This window comes from Haliotis rubra, unplaced genomic scaffold (genome assembly GCF_003918875.1).
Source record: "Haliotis rubra isolate DU_JTF1 unplaced genomic scaffold, ASM391887v1 Scf242, whole genome shotgun sequence".
NCBI classification, from domain to species: Eukaryota; Metazoa; Mollusca; class Gastropoda; order Lepetellida; family Haliotidae; genus Haliotis; species Haliotis rubra.
This window is the reverse complement of record NW_025766470.1, coordinates 1357507-1376344: the sequence shown is the minus strand read 5'-3', so window position 1 is coordinate 1376344 and position 18838 is coordinate 1357507. Positions and strand designations below refer to the sequence as shown.

The following is an 18838-nucleotide window of genomic DNA, read 5'->3' as shown; positions in this document are numbered from 1 at the left end:
AAAAAGAAATTAAAGAATAACGAAAGAATACGGCACATTGTCGTCCACACAAATCTTAAGGTCGACACATCAAAGTTCGACACAAGGGTGTTTGTAATACAATTAAATATTGATAAATGCTGTGTCGACGGGGAGTAGCTCAGAGAAAGCACTTCTCAAATTTGGTTGAAAATGTAATGTCTACAATAAAATATAATATGCAAATTTAACATATTCGTTTTGAAGCGAATTAGTTGAGTTTGAAGATGCAATTAACAAAATTTCGATTCCCCAAATGAGTACAATGTGTCAAGCCCATTTCGGGTGTCCTCGGAATATTGCTGAAACTAAACTCACCCACTTAAACAAAAGTTCCTTTGTACATGGATTGCCAGCTTTAATTTGAAAAAGAATTAGGCCAGGTCGTTCACTGCATGGGCACGGGTACGACAATTCAAGGATTGCAACCGGGACAAACCTGGGATTCGAACCGGAAATCGCATACTATACTTAGACTATTTATCTATTCAAAGAGTGTAGAAAAATATAGATTCTGCATTGTCCGTAATGGGGTGGTGGGGTAGCCTAGTGGTTAAAGCGTTCACTCGTCACGCCGAACACCCGGGTTCGAGTCCCAACATAGGTACAATGTGCAGAGCTCCTTTCTGGTGTCACCCACCTTGATATTGCTGGAATATTGCTAAAAGCGGCGTAAAACTAAACTCACTCACTCACTTATTTTGTCTGTAATAGTATTGATCTTTTCAGTGCGATTGAAGAAAATATGATTAAATCGTTATCACATCACTGGTTCCAACAATGTTAGACCAACTCTTAGTAAAAGTACGAACTATTCTTAGAAATGATACGCAAACAAACCTTTCAAAATTTTGTCTTGTCATCTCAACCTTGGATCCCTTCATCACACCACCAGTCACAACATTGGTAGGTCATCTTTTAGTAAAGGTACATACTATTCTTAGAGTTGATACGCAAGGAAACTTTTCCGAGGATTGTCTTGTCATTTCAACCTTGGACTGTGCACAGTTTTTTAACCTGGCATTTTCTTGCTGCTAATACTTCAGCTTGTCCTTGTACCTCCTTGGAACTGCAAGTCATTTACTGGGACACCAGGGGACTGCTACTGTCTCACTAGCAACTGTGTGGACTCAGCAGATGACGCGCATTTATTACAGCATCTGCAAAACTGTTGATAGGAGTTTGTGCGAAGAGTAGGTCGCCAATACCCCATGTGTGAGCTGTGTGTTAACAATGTGTCACTGACTTACTGAGTGTGAGCATGACGCGGCTCCAGTGTGACCATGATCGGGACCCTGTGTTAGCATGACCTGGTATCACGGAGCTTGACACCCTAAGAATTGTACAAGTTTAGTTGTAAATGTTTATAGTTGCCTTTAGGTAGCGTATGTTCCCCTGTTGTTTAGTAGTTAGTTTTCTAATCCTGTTTTCCATATTTTATCCAACACAATTTTGATTAATCCTTTTTGGCCTTTAGGGTCCCTGCTTGTCAGTATTTGCGTCGGGTACATAAAAACCTTGGGGGGTTTTCAACCCAAATCGTCGTCAGCCATTGCTGGACAGGGTCGTACTCTTACTGTCAGGTGGAAACTTTGTAGTAGGCATTAAATTGACGATTTGATCTTGTCCTGACTACTTCTGGTGTTGCTGAGCTAAATATACACCTCGTCAAAAGTATCGCACCATACATTTTAAAGTCAAATTAGAAAATATAATTTTCGGTTTTTGAAACTACAGGTACATATTTGATATACTACACCATCCGTGAACATAATATCACAAACACCCTGTTCCGAGCTGCACGTGCATGCTTGCGTTGAGCATGCTTGTTCCGGGGGTCGGTTTGCTAAGACTGCAGTATGCACATAGCCTCTTTTGGCGTATGTTCTGTCGGCACACACAGCTAAAGTTTGATTTGAGGCATAAATTAAGCTTTATTTTGACCAACCAGTTAAATGCCCAAGCGTTAAGTGCCTCGGAACCATAGATGGCAAATTATGGGTATGCACCAGACTGGTATGTCATGTCGTGTGTTTGGAGCACAACTGAACTTTAATCTCACTATTATCAGCAGGCTCATACGGAAGCATACTGCTTCCTGCGAAGTGAAGGATGCACCGAGGTCTGGACGTCCCAGAAAAACCAATGACAGGGAAGCCAGACGAAGCCCAAAGTCTACTTGTACACAGCTGCGACATGGATGGCATCCATACAACAGAGGGCTTTTCTAAGTTGGATAACTTGTGCCCAATCCTTTTCTTAATGAACAAAGTATGTTTAAAACAATACAACAGAGTGTCCATCAGCACCATCCGACGACGCCTAAATTCTGCACGATTCAGCGCAAGACGACTAATCAGACGACCATTCCGCACAAATCAACACCGCCTTGCCTTTTCAGCATCGTGCCCAGCACGTCCTCGCTGGAACCTGAGGACATGGAGAATCCACATGCAGACGGGAGGGCACGAGTTTGGAGACAGAAAGGCACAGCATATGATCAGAGGAACATTCAAGCTGATGTTCCAATTGGGGGTGGATCCGTCATGTTCCTATGACTGTAAAATTGACCTCATCACAGTTCCAGGGACACTAAATGGACAGAGGTACCAGAACTTGATCCTGGACGGTACTGTAGTGCCTCATTTCGATAACCATGCTCATGTCCAGTCTTTATGGACTGTAATGCCAGACCACATTGTGCTCGAGCTGTTGTTCAGCATCTCCAACACAATGCCATTGATACACTACCAAGGTCAGCCAGAAGTCCAGACATGAATCCTATTGAGCATGTGTGTGACATTTTGGGACGTAGGGTGAGAACAAGGGATCCTTCAGTTCCGAACCTTCATGAATTGACCCATGTATTGCATGATGAGTGGCAGCAGATCCCCCAACAGAGAACCAGACGTCTGGTGGCCAGCATGAGACGGCGTGTAGAAAATGTTATCCAAGTGCGAGGCGGTTACACCAGAAACTGAGTTAGTCAGTCATTGTGGACCTTACTGGTGTGTTCAACATTAATGAAATGTGAATTGTGTTGTGTGTCTGCTGTAACGACCCCGGCAGCCATAGTTACTTCACCTTACTTTACGATGATTTTAGTGAACTTAAATTTGCTACAATTAAACCCCCAATTAGCGTTCAAAGTCGGTCTTGTGTTGTCAGTTTTCTCACTGAACGCTCACATGAGGCCATATAAACAGTTTAATGTGCTTTTCTAAGTACCGTTTTTATGAGGTTGAAGATCCAGTTTTACTTAGTGAAAAAATGGGTGGTGCGATATTTATGACTTCTTTTTCATTGTTGCGAGTCAAGTACCTCGTTTGTTAAGTCTAGAAATTCTTTGTTCAGTCCAGGCGACGTTTTTCAGTGAGACAAGGCTTTAACTTAGACATGTTCGTTTGATCGTAATTGTCCAGGAGACATATTCTGTGGCTGCTCCTTTCTTCCTCGTTACAACAGCCGAGGTTACTTGCTTTATAGAACGTGGAGAAGAGAAGAGGAGAAGATATGGGGAGGAGGGGGAGTAGGAAGAGGAGAGAAGATATTGGGAGGAGAAGAAGGAGGAGGAGAGGAGGAGAAGTTTGTACTGATAACGTTACGATCTACATATTCTTTCTGGCAAAATAGAAAGAGTGAGTTAAACATTTAATCCCTTCAAAGTTGAAGAATGGAGGTATTGTTGAGTGGGAACATGATTTCTGGTTCATCCAACAATATTTAAGACGATCCACGTGATAATGGTTTCATCCGGTTTAGACATTCGACTCATTCGCGTGATATTCTGCACACACCCTCATGATATTCGAGCAATCCCGGCGATAGTGGGTTCATCCGCTTAAATGTTCGACCCATCAACGTGATGTTCGACTCATGCATACATACTATTCTGTTCGCCGCCATATGGTATTTGGCCTATCCAACGTGCTATTCGACTTAAAACAAAGTCAAGAGATCATTATGCCCGGTCAACGTCAGTTCACTGGTATTCATTAAGCGGATTTTACCTGCTTATCACTTTCTGCTGTGAAAATATTGACTTGAACACTTCAACACAAATCGTGTATGCCAATGGAGTTCATACAATATCAGTAGAGAAAAGATCATGTACAGATTGAGATATTTAACATTTAGTTACCTTTAATTTAGACAACAAAAAACAAAAATACAAAATCATAATCCAAATAAATCATGAAAAAAGGCCAATGCGTTTCCACATTGACTACACATATTCAACACTTCTGTTATACACTGACGTGCAAAAGAAAGTAGCCAGGCGTGTACTCTATTTTGTTCGTCAGTATAATATATCATCAGATTATTTCGGACATAGCTAAAGTATTGATTTTCATGAAGATTACGTTTCCAAAAATTATACTTGACATTATCGTAAAAAAACCCTTAGGAAATGAAGTTTGAGCACATGGCGATAACAGTCGACTACGGTGGATATTAGCCTGGCTGTTCCTGTTGTCAGTCGCACGTCTCACGTAATACATGAGTCAAAACAGTGTTGGAATTATGGAGGGAAACACTGATCTCAACAACAAAAATCGAACATTTTCCACAAAATATTTGATTGAAGCATGGAGATAAGTTGAAACAAATTATCTTAAGGACAAATGATACATGGCTGTAGAAATGGCTCCATAGATGCTAGTGCTATAGGGAAAACAGACGTAGTTCCAATAGTCAGTGACTTCCATCTTATATATAATTTATGAATGTACTCACTGATTGCGATATTACGAAAGCCTAAAGGTGCCATGTTGGCTGCCACACTTCTAATACAAACAACCCTCTTGTTTCAAATAGCTATATAATTGTTTTCAATGTTCTTTTCACGTATCTTCCAAAAACATTACAATTTCCACATTTTATCGTTGCATCTATTATTTCTCTTTATTTCAATCACAAAAGTAACAAATGCTTGCGTTTCACATTATGTGTACTTTTGTGCACGTGTAGAAGAAAGCCTATTTCTTGTTTATATTATATTTTATTTGTACGCTCGATCATCGTGCAGCAAAATACTGGAAGAAGCGCCCCAAAAAGATTCACATATTTGTGAAGCCCAGTTGACACAAAAGTATAGAGTTGATGGGTCGTAAGCCTACGATTGGTATGAGGATCTGGCTAGCTATTCTCAAACGTTCGTAGCCCTACGAACTTCTTAAGCCCATTCTTAACGCATTGGCTGTGATCAAAGTTAAGAATTCTTAGGGCTACGAACGTTTCGAGAATAAGGCCCCAGGGCCCAGGAGTATGTGCACATGTCCATGTTTATTGTAGCGTAGATTTTAACCAACGTGTAACGGTCAGAGTGCCAGGAGGGACAAAGCTGTCCTAGGAGAACCTGGTAGTAAAAATGAGCGACACATTGTTATAAAAAATTAAACAATAAAAACATATATGTAAAACAGGTGTTTTATTGTAAAACATCAATAAAAATAAATCTCACAAAATATCGTAAATACAAATATTTGTACATACATGAATTGCATAAGGATTTCCTTCACGGGTGTTTGAACACATATATCTCTCAGGTGTTCCAGCATGATCACGCTCTGCTTCAGTCTGTACGGGCTTCTTATAAGAACACATTTTATTATGTCAATCTCTCTAACGTTTAATTTGTTAATTACGAATCAAAAGGCGGATTATTTGAGCATACAGGAAACATCATCACAGTTTGTTGTCAAACGAAATGGTACCTACGACTACGGCAAATGGTATTATCTAAATGATACAGAGAGGTCACGCCGATATGTACAATACTGATACATAATACCGCTGTGGCACTTATCTGACACGAGCCAAAATTGGCATCTGAGATCGGATACGGGTAAACCCGTGTTTTAAACAAAGCGCGCCATGGACATTTCATTGCAGTTGTCATGGTCGCAGAAACACCACATTTCGTCACGGATCATTTGACATCCAGAACGAGGCAAGGGACGGGCTTCCGGCATCCAGAATCCTGCTGCGCAGCCGCGGAAAATTACTGAAACGGAAACAGAGGCATATTGATTTATTTTGGGTGAAAATTGAAATCAGTTGCATCGCTGCGTGTTTGGTTAATGTGGTGGTTTGTTTGCTACTTAACGCCGCACGCAATATTTCAGCTGTCTGATAGCGATCTGTGTAGCGAGTGTTGATCTGAAGATCCGGTGATTGACATGATGAGCATCGACCTGTGCGATTGGGATACGATGACATTTATCGTCTTCACCATCGGACTAGATTACAACAAGCATGGGTCACTGAAGGCCAGTTCTACCTGGGATCTTAACAGGGTTGTGAGAGGAACCCACATACCAAATGACACAGAGAATACACCATTTCGCAAATCTTTGATTCGATCGATGAGCGGATCCTAGCACGAGTAAGGGACATAACCCTGCACAGTGAATTGATGCACCCCTAGATCACTGTATCATCTATTTTGTTTGTTGGTTAGAATGTTTCCACTAAATGCCAGTTGACCATTCTAGTGACTGATATTATGAGCGTAGAGTTAGGTCATCTTGCAATAGTAATAATTAATGTCTGTGTGAATACATACAACAGTAGTGGATGATGTGTTTTTGTACAGTGGTCAGTTGATGTAGTAGTTGTTGTTTCGTAAAGTTGACAGCGGTGACGGAAATAGTGTGACAATGTGATTGTGAGATGGTGACCTTGAACTTGACATTCGACTCTTACCTCCCTTATTCCATTTGTTGGTTTTAGCAAAGCACCGGTCCATGCAGGTGGTCTTGCCGACAAGGTCTTCTTCGATGTGGCCGTCGATGGTGCACTGCGGGTTAGGCCAGCTTTTGGTGCCGCTGTTGCAGTCGAAGCAGGTGATTGGAAGCTTAGGAATGGTCACTGCAAAAAATATACATGCACATTATCAGAACTAGTGCCTTCAAAGCATCAATGCATCCACCAATTCTATGTTCATATAACTCTCGGGCGGGATAGCGGAATGGAGGGTGTTCTGGTAACCACGAGGGTACACGGAGTCGTTATCGGTGTCCGTCTACTGTCTAGTAGACTAGCGACAGTAACGTACAACCTTCGAACTTATTCATAGCTAAGTCTTTGGAAACAGAACTAACGACATTGAACGGGCGTATTCAGGAGTCTTCCTTTACGAAGTATAAGTGTGCCATTACGTGGTCACAGACATCTAAACCAGTGGACGATGGTATGAACATGTACCCTCTACTGTGTAGTTGCTTAGAGCTCAGGCCACAATCAGGTGAAGTTAAGCAACGTTGGGCGCGGAGAGTCCTTGGATGGGTGACCGTGTTTGGTAGCTTGACTCTTGAGAGTTTCTAGGACTTCAGCCCTGCCCCACAACGAAGCACACGTGGTCTCACCTTAGGCCAGTGAGTTCCTTCAAAATTGCCTCTGCCCACCCAACAGTAAATTGGGTACCTGGGATGATACCACGATGATGGTCTGAATTTGAACCTTGGGCGACCGGTTGTGTTCTCCACATGGAGTGTACTGTACTCGTTGACCAGGGGTAATATGTCAGCGCTTTGAACATGCAATGTGCATGGATAAATGCGCAACATAAATAGACTATTATTACTTTCCGACAACATTCGGCCATAACTAACATGACCCCGAGTTACCTCGGGCAGGCACGCAACTTGCTAACATTCTATTGTTAGAGGCTTAGTAAGTAGATTATGTGGTCAGTCTCATGATTAACAGTGTGTTTAAATTGGAGTTGCTTGCAGCTGAACACACCTGTGTATCAATAAATATTATCCCTACTCTAACTTGAGCTGTATATATATTTGATAAGATATGCAGCGTTTTCTTTAGATTTGATGCCTACGGACTCACCTGTCTGGTTTTGCTGTGAAGACGTGGTTGAATTGGGGGCGGCTGAGGTAGTCGTTGAGGTGGGTGTAGTTGTTGCAGAGGTGGTGGTGGTGGTGGAGCTGGAGGATGAAGTTGGGACAGCCGTAGTAGTCGTAGTAGTAGCCGTAGTAGTCGTCGTTTGTCCGGTGGTCGGCTGTCCCAGAGAACAGTTGGAGAGCCTCCTAACACTATATGTTGAGGCGTTTATGTAATCCGTCACTATAGCAAGTGGGACCTGTCCACAGGTTGCGACCTTCTCCCTTATGCAGATGGAAAAGGCGTCCAGGTGTCTGAAGAAGAAAATATGTATGCATTTTATTCTTAAATCTAATACCGTTGACACATTTAAATCTGTAACCTCATCCACTGGATGAAGAAACGTTTTTTTCATTTGTCTTCGTATTATTTGCAAACTTGTACAGGCGCTTGATCTTATGAGCAACATTTCGTCTGAACATATGTATTTCAACAGTTCGATTTACGGGCCTTTTAACTTTTCATTGATCCTTAATTGATTATCGATGTATGAAATGAAAGTTCTCCATTTGGTTATTTTGCCAATTTACAAAGTATCCTGTGTTTTACGCATCCATTAGGACAGTAAATATATATATGTTTAACTCGAAGATATGAAACATGTGTCGACATGTAAGTACATGTAGTGGAGGTCATCGGCCATGGTATCGAGGAATCGTCCAGATCCATCGTACATCGTTATGGCGGAATTATAGTTATTCAGGTGTCCATATTAATGAAGTTAATATTTATATGAAACGAAATATGACATTTGTAAATTTTATAACAAGCTGCGTCTCACAGAGCCAGTGATTCTTGAATCGGTTCAGTTTCCATGGAAACCAAACCATTCCGGCATTTGAAGGTGTGCCTACCTGCATATGCCATTTTGCGTCCCATTGGAAATCCCAGTGGTGAACTCGGTAATACATGAATTCCACGAGGCTTGGATGTCGTCCCTCTCCCAGCAGTCCTCGTATTCAATAATAGCTGAAAACACCAGTTCCATTTGTTACACCCACTGGTTAAAATACATCAACAAAAGTGTCCCCGTTAGAAGAGAAACCACTTACACGTTATATACTTGGGAGTCTAAAAGACATTAGTAGAAAAGGGGAGTTAACTTGCTAATTAACTTGCATAATGTTTAGCTCATTGCCTTCACCCAGTTCGAAGAAGGATCAAAGGTATTCTTGTCTTTTGCACATTTAAATGCATTATTTAATTGATCAAAGTCCTTGTAAATAAATTCATTTTTACTCGTGCAATAAGTATACTAATGAAAAAAGACATTACAGTGAGTGACTTTAGTTTTACGCCGCTTTTAGCAATATTCCAGCAATATCACGGCAGTGGACACTAGAAATAGGCTTCACACATTGTACCCATATTGGGAATCGAACCCGGGTCTTCGGGCGTGACGAACGAACGCTTTACCCACTTGGCTACCCCGCCGCCCCCATTGGTACACAGGGGGTGTTGGGTTAGATGCGATCTCCCTTGTCGGTCGGAAGCTTTAACCCCTAGGCTACCCCGCCGCTCCCCTGACATTGCCAGCCCCACACAGCCATATACCTACCACTATAAGCTTTTCCACAGGCGAACTCAAACTGAGAGACGATACCATACTGCAGAGCAGGAATTACACATGGCTCAGAAAGAGAAGCCATGCACTCGCGGAAACTGTCAAAAATACTGAAAAAGATGGAAATATTCCGATAAACATATTTTCTTAAAAAGTTGCTGCTGAATACAAAATCTTGGGAGTATATGTGCGTTTGTTAAACATCGCACTCAGCAATGCTCCAGGATACAATCGAGTCTGGACCAGACAATCCAGTGATTGATGTCATGAGTAACTATTCACGCCGTCGGGGTACGACGACAGGCCCTAGAACCGACTTCAGTGAATGACGATGATGGTTGAGTGAGTGAGTTTAGTTTTACGCCGCACTCAGCAATATTCCAGCTATATGGCGGCGGTCTGTAAATAATCGAGTTTGAACCAGACAATCCAGTGATCAACAGCATGGGCATCGATCTGCGCAATTGGGAACCGATGACGTGTGTCAACCAAGTCAGAAAGCCTGACCACCCGATCCCGATAGTCGCCTCTTACGACAAGCATTGGTTACTGAAGATCAATATTCTAACCCGGACCTTCACAGGTCCGATGGTGGTTGACATATCACACACCAAAAGCAACGTCAAGAGTATGCAATCTCATTTCAAGGAGATAACATATTGTTTTCAGTAAGACAGTTCTACTCACGGGCATGCGTCTGTGTAGATAGTGAGGGTAAAATTGCCAGCCAGCGATGCAGTTGCAACACGTGAAAGCGGCACGTTCAGTAGCTCCTGGCACTTGCGTCCACAGGTTCCTGGAAGAATGCATAGCCTTGCAATAATGCTAACTTCTAATGAGGAGTGTCATTTAGAACATACATCTACTTCTGAAGACAAATCTATATGTTATAGGCAGGCATTTTTCATTGTTTGTTAGATCGTTTGATGTTTTACGCCGCACTCAGTAATATTCCAGCTATATAGCGGCGGTCTGTATGTAATCGAGTCTGGACCAGACAATCCAGTGATCAATAGCATGAGCATCGATCTGCACAATTGGGAACCGATGACATGTGCCAACCAAGTCAGCGAGCCTGACCACCCGATCCCGTTAGTCGCCTCTTACGACAAGCATGGGTTGCTGAAGACCAGTTCTTATCCGGATCTTCATGGGTCGACAGACCATTGTTTGGCAGCTAATGATGATAGGTTATTGCTTATAATTAAAAATTTCACCCAGGCAGAAAACATATCGACTCCAAGTTTGGTCGTCTCTAATGATAACCACGAAATCTGGCAGGTTATATAAATCAGTGGTTGCATGATAACACTTAACAATTCACATTCGCATTCACATGAACGTTTTGGTTATTTGGTTTTGGAAAGAGTGTCGCATGATCGTTGAGTCGCCATATTATTCCTGGTTAGTCATCACTATTGTTTCGTGGGTTGTACGAAAGAGTGGGTGAGCGAGTATGGTTTTACGTCTGTACATTATAGAAACTATTCCATTTTCTTATACTCTCTCACATTTCAGATGAGGTCTGAGTGGTTTGTTAGTTTGCGAAAAAAAATGAAAGTGGTCTGTAAATAAGTCTGGAGAAGACAATTCAGGGTTTGAAATCATGAGTAAGTGAGTGGGTGAGTTTAGTTTTATGCCACTTTTAGCAATATTCCAGCAATATCACGGCAGGGGAAATGGGCTTCACACATAGTACCCATGTGGGGAATCGAACCCGGGTCTTCGGCGTGACGAACGGACGCTTTAACCATTAGGCTATCCCCGTTTCACGAAAGAGGTGAACGTCTAACATTTCCTCCTCAATCAAGCTTAGGCCGACAGAAATACTGTTCAAAGCGACATTAAACCATATTCATCCATTCACTCATCCACAGCTCGTGAATGACACCACATTCTAGTATACCCAACATGAACAAAGGTTTCTCACCTTCCCCAATGACAACGCCACCAGTGACCACTTCCGGTGTTGGGGTAATATAGGTTGTTGTCTTGAACGTTGACGTGACCGGTGTCTTGGGTGTTGTTGAGGTGAAAAGCGTTGATACGACAGTGGTAACGTCGACGTCACAGGGGAAGATCTCTTCCAGTGGCTTCAGTAGGTTGTCCACGAGGTCACTGATGACCTGTTGCGCAGGGTCGGTGCAACCGGAAGTGACGTTAGACACACACGTTTTGTAGTTCGTTGCAAAACTGAAAGGAACAGAGTGTCTGTAAGTGTTCACGTTTTGAGTTATATATCTTTTTATATTCGGGGCAGTGGGGTAGCAAAGTGGTAAAAGCGTTCGCTCGTCACGCCGTTCGATTCCCAACAGGTGTACAATGTTTGCAGCCCATTTCTGGTGTCTCCCGTCGTGATATTGCTAGAATATTGCTAAAAGCGGAGTAAAACCATAGTCACTGATTTTTATATTCACAACTTGATTTGAGGACTGATCACTGTTTCGGAACTGTGGATGACTGATTTCTTATGATTAACCAGAAAATACACCGCACTGTCCTAGTGACACTAACCTGCACATTCCTGAAGTAGATGATGCCAGAGCACATGTCCGCAGCTCTTGTGTAAAGCCAGGCTGGGATATGCAGGGAATTGTGCTTCTCAGATCTGTAACATAAAGAATGAGTTTCAAATTAAACCGGGGCGGTGGGGTAGCCTAATGGTTAAAGCGTTGGGTCGTCACGCCGAAGACCCGGGTTCGAATCCCCACATGGGCACAATGTGTGAAGCCCATTTCTGGTGTCCCCCGCCGTGATGTTGCTGGAATATTGCTAAAAGCGGCGTAAAACCATACTCAGTCAGTCAGTCAGTCAAATTAAACCACTCTATTTCCAAACATAGGATATATTTTACTTGGGGACATGTACCTTATTGAAACTATCCCAGACTAGTTAATACAAAACATAAGCCATAGACATCAAATGCAAATAGATATAATCGAATACAGCTTAATTCAACGTATTCAGGACAATCCAGCTCTGCCGTATGCAGCCTTAAGTGATGCATGAAATATGCATTACTTTAAACAAAGTCTACTGTTGGAAACTTTGCACCCGGCACAAACTGACATATAAACAGTTTAGACTGAACACTATCAGTATTATTTTCTGGTTTGGAAGGGCAGTAATTTTGCTGTTGTGAAAAATAAAGTGTATGAAACACTATGCTGCAAAACGAAGAGGTAAAGGCCACGTGTCGCTTAAACTTCGTTACGACATGCCGGAATCTAATACAACTTCTCAATCAACTCAAACAGGACAGGCGCTGTGGGGTAGCCTACTGGTTAAAGAGTTCGTTCGCCCTGGATTCTATTCCCCACAGGAGTACAATGTGTGAAGAACAATTTCTGATGTCCCCCCGCTGTGATATTGCTGGAATATTGCTCAAAGTGGTGTAAAACCTTACTTACTCACTCACTCACTCATACAAACAGTACTGCTCGGCCATCATTATGGGGAGTCCGTATTGCAACTGTATTTACTAGTTTTACCATCTCATATGATAATCACATCACGCAACATACTCTGATAGCAGTAGTTTTCCTAATTTGATTATTGTTTGATAACAAACTAACATATAAAATCCATTTCATAGTAGATTTAACTAAACTAGGCCACGAGGCTGTGAAACGATTATAACGTCACGCGGTCTGACGTCACACGGATAAGCATGATATCATGCAAACCCAACAGTACCTTCTATGTCGGCAGAGCAGATGAAGTCGAAAGCAGCAACCATTATGTCACGCACTAACATCGTGTCTTTGCGACATCCCGAGGTCAACGGCCAAACACATTGTTGGTATTTCCTGTAGTGAACTCTGAAACAGTGATCAAATCAGAAAAATTACAAAATAGTTAGGTGGCGTTTGACGGTGCTTTGCACACTTGTTTCAGTGTAATTGGACCTGTCAGATAAACATTTGTTGAAGCACAAAATAACGCCGATTGTTGTTTGTAAATGTGAGTGAATTTGTTTTAATGCTTCAAACATCGTTTCATTTATGGTTTTATATCATCATCATTGGAAAAGAGCCCAAAGTGATGCAGGCCGTACCAAACCAAGAACCATAAATAGTCAAATTGGGATTCGAACCCACAGTCACAGATTTTAGCATTCCAAAGGGACGCCACTCTGCGCAGCGATTGCGGGGCATGAATAGAGACTAAAGGGCTGGAATATACGGCCTGGGCCCCGTTTTACAAAGCTGTCGTAGTGCTACGACTGTCGTAAGTCTATGTTACTTATAGTACATGAGGTACGACAGTAGTATGTTACTTATAGTACATGAGGTACGACAGTCGTAGTGCTACGATAGCTTTGTGAAACGGGCCCTGGGCCTAGATTTTCGAAGCTCTCTCAGCGCTACGATAGTCGTAAGTGCCATACATTAACATTAACTTACGACTGTCTTAGCGCTAAAAGAGCTTCGAAAATCTAGGCCCTGGTTTTAAGCAAATGATTCACAGACGGGAATCAATAAAAGGATCAAAGAGAATTATATGTACCTGCAAAGTGTATCGAGGTCTGAGTCGTTGAAGCGTCCAGAGACGATAAGGTTCGCCACCCACACCTGCAGGTCCTGGTTCAGTTCTGCGCTGCACATGCTGAAGGACATCAAGTCACACACAGCACTTGGAGCTGGAAAATAAGAGCCTCCAATATTTTTTAACTTGAAAAAATAAATGATTGGACGCGTTCTTTCATACATCTTTCATCCTGTCTAACCACAGTGGCATGACAGAGGGTGAAATTCAATTGTTAACTATAAGTTAGCTCACCACTTGTCACTTCCGGTTCCGGTTCTGTTTCTCTCGTAATCTCAGGTCCAGGTTCAGGGGTACCTGTTTCTCTCGTAATCTCAGGTCCAGGTTCAGGGGTACCTGTTTCTCTCGTGATCTCAGGTTCTGGTTCAGGGGTACCTGTTTCTCTCGTGATCTCAGGTTCAGGTTCTGACGTTACAGAAGTATAGTTGTCTTGACAAGGATACAAGTCAAACATGGGCTGCAGACTGTGAGCAATGACATCGTTTAAAGCAGCATTAGAAGACACGGAACAAACGTTGGAGGTGATGTCAGCTACGCATCTCTGCCAAGTATAAGCTGGGCTGAAAGGAAAGAGTAAAGGTAAGTGAGTGAGTGAGTGAGTTTAGTTTTACACAGCACTCAGCAATATCCTAGCTATATGGCGGCTGTCTGTAAATAATCGAGTCTGGACCAGACAACCCAGTGATCAACAACATGAGTAACGATCTACGCAATTGGGAAAAGAGGAAAGGGAATTGGACCGATTGTTTACATTTGAAGTTAATATGAAGCATTCTTCATCACCATCAACAAAGATATCTGTACAAACTAAAACAATAAACGACCAAAACTGGTTATCTTAAAAAGACTTGTCCCTTGTTCTCGAGTATATATTCAGAGACTAATTAGTAAATGGAACGATTCAGGGCCCACTTGCACAAAGCGATCTTAGTACTACGCTCATCTTTAGTCAGTGTTAGAGCATGTGAGTTACGATCATCCTAATGCTGAAGTCGCTTTGTGCATGCGGACCTAGTTGCCATCAATGACTTTTGAGTCGTTATCCAAAGTATCCATCACATAAGTATGATTAAATATATTATTATACATGAATTTTGAAATAATAGAACGTACAAAGAAGAAACTTCAACTTTTTCAATGACATCAGTTAGGAACGTTTGTTTTGTCAAGTTTATTGGTTGGGCTGAGCAGGTGTACTTACTGGCACGGTTTGGTTGCCGCCAGGGCAGCCTCGTTGCAGGCCATGATTGCAGGAGCGACTGACGGCACTGACACACACGCTAGCACATCCCGTACCACTGAAAACAATGATAAACACTTCTTGGAACTCATGTACCCATTTCCTATCGGAGGGAGGCTAATATGAGTAACGGGTGGCCAATATGACCGATCAGTGGGAATCTTACTAGAGTTTCACGTAGTCTAAAGACCGGTTCGAATCCAATTTCGAGCATGATGTACGGGTGGTGGATAAGAACTGTATGAATTTTGACGTAGATTATTCATGAATGGCCCAGTGGTTAAAGCGTCGGCTCTTCACGAATATTCGGGTTCTGTTCCGTACGTAAGTAAAGAAGTAAATGTGTTTTGCTAATAACTCCCAATCCCGACCAATATATAAAACGAATTTTGCTTAAAGCGGAGTTAAACTCGTCTAACTCACTCACTCACTCTCATCATCAATAAGCAAATCATTGGCGCAACATACAATTCATTCACTCTCAGGCTGAACCTGGCAAAGTTACACAGTGAGGTAGAATTGTTCAGCCCGTTTAAGCAGTAAATAATCAATAACAGTGAGTGAGTTAGTTTTACGCCGCTTTTAGCAATATTCCAGAAATATCACAGCAGGAGACATCAACAACACGCTGGATCCAAACCCGGACAGTCAGTGTGACAAGTCAAAGCTAACACCACAAGACCACGCAAGATGATCTGGGCCCACTTGCACGAAGCGATCTTAGCGCTACGACTATCTTAAACCTATATTGGAGAATGGGAGTTACAATCATTGTAGCGCTAAGATCGCTTTGTGCAAGTGAGCCCTGACATGCATCGATTCAACGCATAATAAGTACACAAGGTACATGTATATATTTTTGGCGATGAGTTTCAGACACATTCTAATACCAATGAATAAAATAAGTGACGTATTTTAAAAGTTAGTTTGTGCTTATGTGCTGCTTACTCGTTTCATTGCTTCGACAGATGTACTCCACGGCAGCGCTGGTCATCTCGTAGGTAATATAGCTCCATGCAGGGCAGCCGACGAGGGTTGGAGAAATGCAGGGCAAGTAGGTGCGGTTGTACTCACTGAGTCAAAGAAATATTAGCTGGAGTGCTTTACAGTAAAAATCATTTACAAACTTACTGTTTCACATAAATTGTAAGTTCCCGCTATCCGAGGAAACTATATCAGTTTTACCATCTCACAATACCAAAAATATCATATCTTCCCCGAAAACATCAGTTCAGTAAAAAAGAAAATTTAGGTTTAATAGCTCAAAATTTAGAAATTTCACACGATCAAATGTTACAGTTTCACAGAAATTATTATAATATTATCTAAGATGGTATCGGTAATATTGTGGCTCATAAAAAAATGGTTTTATAGCAATACAAGAAAACCCTCATTCTCATTTATATACTGAGAGAAACAAATAAAGGATCACAGGAAAATTCTAGAGTTCCTTTAATATATTCCAGTTTTCATCACCAGTTTTGAATAGCGCTGTGGCGATGGAAACTGGAAAATAATAAAGGAACGCTTGAAGTTTCCTGTGATTCCTTATTTGTTTCTCTCAGTATATATAATCAAGGACGAGTTCAAAAATTGGTTCAAAAGTTAAAAGAGATGTGAGATGTGAAAAATACATAAGACATGCTAAATTCGACTTCATCCCCACTGGTAACGTGGGCGCCTGTTATACACACAACAGTTGGTGTCTCTATAGTGTTATACTCAGAGTTTTGTATAGTCGGTCTCACAGTCCCTGAACCGCGATGCTAAAATGTAAATGAAGCAAGTCTAGATTTCACTGGAGCTTCTTTCCAATTTAAAAATTATTGTTTGTTATCTATCAAAATTATATATATATTTAGCGACTAGAGTCTAAGTTTTGTTGTGTTTATTTACCTGCAGATCTGACTGACGAAGGACAAGTTTGCGTTTTGGACGCTGATATTCTGTGTCAGATGGGGCAAGGCCACCCTCAGAATCCCTTGACTAAAGCTGGAGAAACACGCTGCGCTTCCTTCGGGGTCGCACGACAATGGCGCACCTAGAAAATACAAACGTTAGTAATGGCAAACACATGTGGGAAGAGTGAGTGAGTATGGTTTTACGCCGCTTTTAGCAATATTCCAGCAGCATCAGGCGGGGGACACCAGTAATGGGCTTCACACATTGTACCCATGTGGGGAATCGAACCCGAGTCTTCACCGTCACGAGCGAACGATTTAACCACTAGGCTACCCAATCGCCCCTAATAGCCATACTGAGTACTGATGCTATACTGATATCGATTATATCGGGACTGACCATTCGATCTGTTTGGTCATCCCTTCCGACAAGGGACACCACATCTAACCCCAAAAAAACCTGTGTGCAAATATGTAATTTCATTTTATCAGAATATTGTAATATTATGGCATCAAAAATATGTTACAATCGTATCAAAATATTATTTGATATTATACCTGTGATTGTGTATTTCTAACTTTGCCTCTAAAATATAAATATGTTTATTAATCTGCATTTCTAGTCTTCATTACTTCAAGTCGAAATTGGAACCAATGCATGTTATTTAGGTGTAACAAAGAAGCGATGAATAGGGCAATAAAAGGGTAGACAAGATAGAAAACATCACCATAAAAGGAATATTTGTGACTCTGTGTTTAGGAATGTCGTTGCATTTATCACAGCGAGCACCTTAAACCGCACAAAGAGCTATTGTCAAAATTCTGTTGCATACTGAAAGGGGGCACTTGGTTGACAGACCAGAACATGCACAGATAAGCTAAGATCAGTAAGTTATGTTTGAAACCGAAACAGATGAAATTTGGGAATTGGTTGTTTTGCATTGTTTTATTTCCTATATGATAATGTCGTAAATATTAGGACTAGAGCTAATTAATATTATAGTTGATTATTATGTTAACAGAGCTAATTAATATAATAGTTGATTATTAATGTTAACGGTAAATAGTGATATAATTTCTAAGTTACATGCCAGTTTTAAATCTCCAACTGTGATATTGTAGTTGCTTAACCGTCCCTTGTCGACAGATATTTCCTTTATAACTTTATATGTTATCAATATATGATTTGTTTTAGTCACGGTATGGCCTAAGTGACTATCAATCTGATCTCACTCATTTTTTGTCATAGGTGGAGGATTGAGCGAGTTCATGTTACAATGGATTATTTAGAAAAAAATGAACACTTGTACCTATGTGTAAATTACAAAACTTACCTGAGCATGTATACAAACAGGCTAACAAAAGTAGGCCTTTCCAGGTGTGTTGAAATGCAAGCATCGTTGAGTGATGATTGAAATACGCCTATAGAAGACTGTAGATTGAATGAATAGACGACTTGGTATATATAGATGAACACATCCGGGTCTCTGTGACGTCATTATTTCAATTGTTGTCAACATCATCCAGACAGATAATGTAATATATCCTGAATTTCAACATAGCCTTTCCTTTGACAACAGAGACAATGAGTCTTACAGACGAGAAATCAGTGAGGCCCGTTTTGGGTTGTGACGTATCACCCGCTGGATTCAGCTTTGCCAGGGA

At 41.5% G+C, this 18838-nt stretch overlaps 1 protein-coding gene across 3 annotated transcripts; it reads right to left on the bottom strand.

Annotated features, from left to right (window-relative positions):
• Window positions 1-5434: 5434 nt before the first annotated feature.
• LOC124278848 (mucin-5AC-like) lies at window positions 5435-18623 on the bottom strand. 3 transcript variants are annotated; one of them, XM_046714630.1, is made up of 16 exons: window positions 18508-18623; window positions 17169-17313; window positions 16221-16345; window positions 15234-15330; window positions 14330-14592; window positions 14267-14290; window positions 13994-14126; window positions 13181-13305; window positions 11999-12092; window positions 11415-11677; window positions 10172-10280; window positions 9479-9594; window positions 8775-8889; window positions 7867-8174; window positions 6727-6891; window positions 5435-6025 (listed from the first exon to the last, which is right to left on the bottom strand). In XM_046714630.1, exons 1-16 carry the CDS (start codon window positions 18569-18571, stop codon window positions 5880-5882), a joined length of 2292 nt encoding a protein of 763 aa, XP_046570586.1. In that variant the 5' UTR covers window positions 18572-18623; the 3' UTR covers window positions 5435-5879. The 3 variants fall into 3 exon arrangements, with proteins under 3 accessions (XP_046570586.1, XP_046570587.1, XP_046570585.1); XM_046714631.1 differs by having other exon boundaries at window positions 14267-14312; window positions 14364-14592; XM_046714629.1 differs by having other exon boundaries at window positions 14267-14592.
• Window positions 18624-18838: the final 215 nt, after the last annotated feature.

Excerpts from the sequence above, each read along its gene's own strand:
- LOC124278848 (XM_046714629.1), bottom strand. The coding sequence starts at position 18,571 with ATGCTTGCATTTCAACACACCTGGAAAGGCCTACTTTTGTTAGCCTGT. Across the intron at positions 17,314-18,507 it reads CTGTTTGTATACATGCTCAG|GTGCGCCATTGTCGTGCGAC; the intron begins GTAAGTTTTGTA and ends TGTATTTTCTAG. Across the intron at positions 14,593-15,233 it reads GCGGCAACCAAACCGTGCCA|CCCAGCTTATACTTGGCAGA; the intron begins GTAAGTACACCT and ends CTTTCCTTTCAG.